Source organism: Portunus trituberculatus, chromosome 12 (assembly GCF_017591435.1).
Source record: "Portunus trituberculatus isolate SZX2019 chromosome 12, ASM1759143v1, whole genome shotgun sequence".
NCBI lineage: Eukaryota > Metazoa > Arthropoda > Malacostraca > Decapoda > Portunidae > Portunus > Portunus trituberculatus.
This window is the reverse complement of record NC_059266.1, coordinates 14,016,823-14,023,706: the sequence shown is the minus strand read 5'-3', so window position 1 is coordinate 14,023,706 and position 6,884 is coordinate 14,016,823. Positions and strand designations below refer to the sequence as shown.

Genomic DNA, 6,884 nt, shown 5'->3' with positions numbered 1-6,884 from the left:
CAGAGGAGATGGCTAACGGGGGTCGCAACCTCGAAAATGAGAGAGATCACTACTTTCTCTATCCCTACTGGACATACACCCATGTCCGGGATCGTAGGGCACAGTCTTTATTGGCGCGACTGCGTATAGGTCACACGTACCTTACGCAGAGGTTCCTCCTGACCAGGGACCCTCAACCTTATTGTGATGACTGCTTGGTACCGCGCACCGTGCGGCACCTGTTAGTAGAGTGCCCTAGTTTGATCGAGTTACAACACCGCTACTTCTACCGCTGTCGCGGTAGAGATAGCGGTGTCTATCACCTATCTCAGGTCCTTGGACCAGCGTGTCTGGCTCTTGGCCATGATGTATTCGGTTTTTGGAAGAGGCTGGCCTTCTCCCTTATTTGTGAATTTTATAATTTTATTTGTTTTTTAATGTTTTATATAGTTTCATTGTTTTTTTTTTTATATAGTTTTTAGCTATTTTTAATTCTATTGTTTTTAACTGCTTTTAGTTATTTTATAAATTTTCTTTTAAACCTTTTTGTCGGCGGCGCCAAATGACCTTAGCCTTTGCGGCGCCATATATAAAATCAATCAATCAATTTCCTCAAGAATCAGGCTGATCTCTTTAGGAAGGTACCGGGAGGCATAGATGAAATTCCCATGCCCATTTCTGTAGTACGACACAAACCAACGTAGAGGCGGGATCAGGCGGACTTCTAGAACTGAATTCTCTAAATAGTTGTCAAAAAACATTTGGGATATAATCCATATCACTGTGTGAAACATTACGTGAGTGGAAAAGTTCAGTCTTAAAGCCAGAGCCGGCAAAACGCCACATAGCAGCGGTTAGATGGAAAGTAATTATCATAAACAAGTCGAATGCGAAGAACCGTGCCATACGCCTTGAGAAGGGAGTGCAAGGCGTTTTAGGAAAATGATGGATTAACATTTACCATCAAAAGGGAGTCGAAACCAGCAGAGATGCGTCCCTCAGAAGAACTCCCAGAACAGGAGGCCGCTGTGGGAGGCACTTTTGAAGGGGAAACCCCCTCCCTACTAAAACCTGAAGATGACGTCTCGTGGGCCAGGTCAGCTACCTCACGAGAGCCTGATCTGTGTTTGTGTTTTCCCATAAGCATAAAGTAACACAAAAGAATAACTCCAGGGGCAGGAACCGCCTTGTAGTGGTGGGGGCTTGCGTGCCTCTGTGACCTGGCTAGCTAGGCTAGAGGGGGCTTAGGCTCTGCCCTTTCGAGGGGGAGAGGGCTAACCATGCTAGTCGCCAGTGAGAGGCCAGACTAAATGGTTCCTACATAGGCTGCCAGTGGACCAGCGGAGACACCCGCTGGAGGGATCGCCCAGTATGGGCCGTCCTGTGCTGGATGGTTGGGTGTCCAGGTTGGGATGCTTTGGGAGGGGGGTCTCAGCTCTGTCGTGGACAAACATTCGTATCATGTGGGGACTGGTCCGCATGGGGACGAGGTACCCTGTCCACGGTAGCCAGCGCTCCTTCCCATTGTAGTCCCAGTAGGTGGTTTCCCTTGCCCGTGGAGCAAATTTTTTGTGTAACTTTATACATATGGTTAATCACAAAAAATTGTCAGGTTCTCGTGAGGTGGCTGACCTGGCCCACGAGACGTCATCTTCAGGTGTGAGTAAGGAGGAAGAATCCCCTCCACAAGGGCCTCTTACAGCAGTCTCCTGTTTTGGGAGTTCTTCTGAGGGACGCATTTCTGCTGCATATGACTCCCTTGTGATGGTAAATGTTAACCCATCATTTTCTTACTACGCCTTGCGCTCACTTCTCAAGGTGTATGGCACGGTTCTTCGCATTCGACTTGTTTATGATAAGGATTTTCCATCTAACCGCTGCTATGTGACTTTTCTTTCATGTGACGAAGCCCGTCTGGCTTATGAACATGTAGCATCTCTTCCCCATGCCGGCTCTGGCTTCAAAACAGAACTTCTCCACTCTCGGAATATTTCGGACAGTGAAACGGACTACATCCCAAATCTTTTTGACCACCATTCAGAGAGTTCAGTTCCTGAAGTCCGCCAGATCCCGCCTCCACGTTGGTTTGTGGCGTACTACAGAAATGGGCGCGGGAATTTTATCCATGCCTCCCAGTACTTGTCTAAAGAGATCGGCACGATTCCTGAGTGAAACCTCAAGAAATATGGTAAAGGGATGCTAGTGCGAGCGAAAGATATCACGCAGGCAAGGATGTTGCAATATCTACCATGTCCTTCTGACAGCATGTTTGAAACTATTAAGGCACATCCCACCTTTAATTACAGTAAAGGTAGTGTGTACAGTCCGGATCTCTATGAATTTCCTGAGGAGGAAATACTGGCTATGTGTCCTAACTCAGTCCAGAAGGTGACTAAGATGAGGAACTCCTCCAACATGGTCCTTCTTATCTTTTTTGGGTCCACCCTCCTTGACCGTGTCAATGTCGGACCTATTAATCTTAGGGTGAGGCGTTTTATTTCCCATCCTCTTCAATGTTTCTTATGCTACGGCTACGGCCATGGCAAAAGCTCCTGCAAGGAGGCGTCTCGATGTGGTAATTGCTCTGCACTAGATTCACACTCTGAATCTAATCCTATATGAAGGCAATGTGGAAAAAACGGGACGAGGGGAAGTGATACTTATGAGGTGTCGCAGTGGTGAAGTGCTGGGTGAGGTGGATCCCACGGTAGTCCAAGAGGCGTTGTGTTCACTGGTTGAGGCCTTGACCTCGACTGACTTCCAGAAATCAGGGAGCTTGCTTAACCCTTTATTTCCTAAAAGGACAAAATTGTCCTCTTTTAAAACTACGGTCATAAATAGCACAATTTCAACTGTGGGAAGCTATATGCCGATGAGGACTTTTGGTCACTCTTCATTGTCTGCACTGCCGGCCGAGTTGCCTTCTCCCGCGTTTCTCAAGGCCAGTGTGCCAGTAAATGTCTGAGGGTTTGGACGCACGTTCGTGCAGCCGCAGAAGATCCTCCTTATGGCCTCATGGATCCTCAACCAGGTAATTTATTGCTAAAGTTTTATATGAGTATATAAATATAATAAATATGAATCATTTAATAGTAATATAACAGTACTTGATCTTATAGAGAAGTTGTTACAGTGCCATGAATAAAGCGGACGAAATTGTCCTATTAGGCACTTCAACACATGCAAAAATAAAATCCATTCACTAAGTATTTCCAAACTAAATGATCTGCAGCCTAGTTTTCTATCTACTGTTTCATGTTTACTTGCAGTGTCCATCTACTATACATATTTTGGTAATTATTACCAAGTGAATATGACTTATTACATGTGTAGCATACCTTATAGCCTTTTACTGCACATATAGCCTAGCCCAAGTAATGACGAAAACTACATTTACTCCTTTTAGGCACATCAGGCTTACCCACAGCAAGTTTCTACGGTCAGAACCATAGAAGAGGCTACTTTGTACCACAGCTGTGTTCAAGTGACACGGAAGAAATAGAAGAATATGCCGTCGATGAAGTGACTGAAGTTTACTCTCCACACGCTTCCGAGGCAGGTACGTTGTGTTCACATTAGTTCCTAGGACCTAAGTTACTTCTCATAATATGCTAATTATGCCAAGTCATAAATTTCCTGTTAAATACAAATGCATGATTTCAATGAAGGCTTTCTATGACGAATAATGATTTCGTATTTCAGAAGAGTCGTCTGATGGCGATGATGCTTCTGATGATACAAGACAGGTTGTTTTAGAAATCGAAAGCTTGGATGTAATCTCTCCTCCACAAGCTCAACTCAGAGTAAAATCCCAGAGAAAAAGTACTTCCAGGTTGTACTGGGAACATGTTCATAACAGACATGAAGCACCTACAATACCTATCTATGATGTCACCAATAACGATGAGGAGGAGGGCATCTCTTTACCTATAGACATATTTCGGAGGTTCTTCACTGACAATGTCTTGGATATGATTGTAGAACAGTCCAATTTTTATGCAGTTCAGCAAAATCCAAATAAACCCTTAGATATGTGCAGATCAGAACTTGAGCAATGGTTGGGCTTATGCTTGTATATGTCTATCAGTAAAATACCCAATACAAGACTGCACTGGTCAAGTTTTTCTGTAGGAAATGAAAATGTGAGTTCAGTTATGAGCAGGGACAGGTGGGAGGAGATAAAGATGAAGTTTCACTTAGTAGATAATTCTCAATTGGACCCACAGGACAAGCTCTCGAAAGTGCGACCTCTACTTGATCACCTGAGGGCAAAGTTCAAAGAAATACCCATGACTGAATATCTGTGCGTAGACGAACAGATGGTTCCTTTCAAAGGAAATTCGTCTATGAAACAGTATATTCCAATGAAACCACACAAACGAGGGTACAAAATTTTTATTCTAGCTGATCATACGGGATGGTATATGATTTCATTCCCTACACTGGTAAGATACAGCCTGTAAGTAATGTAAATGTTCCAGATTTGAACCCTAGTTCAAATGCAGTACTACACCTTGCTGAGTGCATACCACCATACAAGAACCACAAGCTATATTTTGATAATTGGTTCACATCAGTTCCCCTCCTAGATCATCTGGCTTCCCGTGGCATCTGGTGCAGTGGGACTGTCCAGCATAAACGATTGCCAAATTTGACATTCAAGTCAGATAAGCAATTGCAGAGTCATGGGCGTGGCTCTTATGATGAATGGGAAGCAAAATGTGAAAATAGTAAAATAACAGCTGTAAAGTGGTATGACAATAAGGCAGTTCACCTTGTGTCCACATTTGCCACATCATTTCCTTTTGACAATTGCCAACGGTTTGACAGAAAGATGAAGCAAATTATAGAAGTACCTAGACCATTCATAGTCAAAGATTACAACACACACATGGGTGGGGTTGACTTGCATGATCAGTTGATGGCTTATTACAGGATGTCATTTAGGTCAAAAAAATACTACCAACGCCTAATATTCCACATGATTGACATGACAGTGATCAATTCCTGGCTTCTCTATAAACGAGAAGCTAGACATCTGGAAATACCCAAGAGAAAGGAAATGTCCCTTTGTGAATTCAAACTGAAAATTGCAGATTCTCTTATTCTAGGAGGAAAAAGTAAGGGCAAAAAGAGGAAGAGGTCAAATAATGTAATAGAATCAGCATACACTGCTAAAAAGAAAACTGGTAAAGCCACCAAGCCAATTCCTGAGAAAGATATAAGACAAGATATGATTGGCCACTTTCCTGTCATGTCTCCAAAAAGGGGAACATGTAAAATGCCTGGATGCAAAGGAAAGGTGTCAATGTCTTGCATGAAATGTGAGGTTCATCTCTGCTGTGAATCAAAGAGAAACTGCTTTCTAGATTTTCACACTAAATAGTCTAAAAGAGGTATGAAACCATTTTTTGTTCGGAATGTGATTTTCTTTATTTTGCCAAAAATAATGCCTTAAAAACCAAGAGGAAATTTTGTTATTTTTTATGATGCATATGTAGCATAATGAGAATTTGGAATTAATGAAAGATTCCAAAAGAGTTCTTGTGTGCCTAAGGAGACAATTTTGTCCTGTTAATGTAAATCACTTATTTCTAATAAATGCATGGAAATTCTTCGCATGGTTATTAAACATCCCTAAAACAATATTTTATGAAAGCTGAAATGGAGTTTCAAGGATAAAAAATATCCAGGAAGTAAAGGGTTAACAGTTCCGCTTGAGTCGAATGGGGCCGCGTGAATCCAACTTCGGGACAGTAGCGGGGCTTCATGAGACGGTGACGTTGAGGGTTCATGAGACGGTGACGTGGAAAGTTCATGAGACGGTGACGTGGAAAGGGAGGTGGAGAGGTGGCGAACGAGGTAGCAATCGGAGTAGGTGATGGTAGTGAAGTATGTTATGGGCGGGCCGTAAAACTCTGTTGGCCGCTGACTAGATATAGAATATTTGCCAGTCTTTGTAGCGTTGCAATCTATCATGTCTTACGGAAGACTATTTATTATAATAACTACACTGAGGAAAAATTAATTTTTGATTTGTAAGAACTGAAGGATTTGCCGAGAATTCTATGTATTAATGAGAATAATTTAAGTTTTTAAGAAGGTCTTGGTATGTTTTGCTTCTTACACTTGGTAAAATTTTTCTTACTCTGCCCTGGACTCTTTCTAATTTATCAATGCCTATTTGGTAAAAAGGACACCTTGTTTTATTTATTTATTTATTTATTTATACCATGTGGGTTTTTCACGGGAATTAATGGGCTAAAGGGGATACTGTTTAGGGTACCTCCTATCTGAAATCCCACCCATTAGGAAACCATTGCCCCGAGTGAGAAAACCCAACCTACAGTCGGACCGTGGACAAGATTCGAACCCCTGCGCTTGGAGACCCCTCGGAGCCCAAAGCATGCATGGTTTCAATGCTGCTTCTTACTGTTTCCATTGACGTGATGCTCACCAGGTACGTTCCAGGCAATGCCCCAGGTATCGCCTAGAACAGGACATTTTACAGCTTGCTAACAACCAATTCATCAGCCTTGGTAGTGCCCGCCGCGAACTCCTGTACCGCCAGAAAGATGGTACTGGTGTGACATCCTATGCTTCATTGGCCGCTCGCTCTTCGGCTGAGTCTGCTGGACCGAAGACGACAACTTCTGCTACCTGTCGCTCTGTTCGGGCGGGTGGTCCTGTTCATTTGGCCAATAGGTTTGCCCTTTTGTCCGATGACTTGGTTGAGTCATCTCTAAGAAGTGACGAGAATAATACGGACTTGAACAAAGTCACCCATACAGTAGATGTCCATTTGCCACCTGTATCTCCTAAGCCTTTGAAGGGCCTGACCAAACGGAACCGTGACTCTGCGGAGTCGATCGATTTAGCTCAGCCTAAACAATCTAAAGTTTCTC

At 43.2% G+C, this 6,884-nt stretch overlaps 1 protein-coding gene across 1 annotated transcript; it reads left to right on the top strand.

The window, feature by feature from the left end:
- Positions 1-968: 968 nt before the first annotated feature.
- On the top strand, positions 969-5,594 carry LOC123502809 (piggyBac transposable element-derived protein 3-like). The gene is given in 6 exon segments (XM_045252075.1): positions 969-1,104; positions 2,286-2,290; positions 2,821-3,010; positions 3,386-3,538; positions 3,682-4,389; positions 4,392-5,594. Coding segments are annotated over 6 exon segments (2,166 nt in total). The 3' UTR covers positions 5,366-5,594.
- Positions 5,595-6,884: the final 1,290 nt, after the last annotated feature.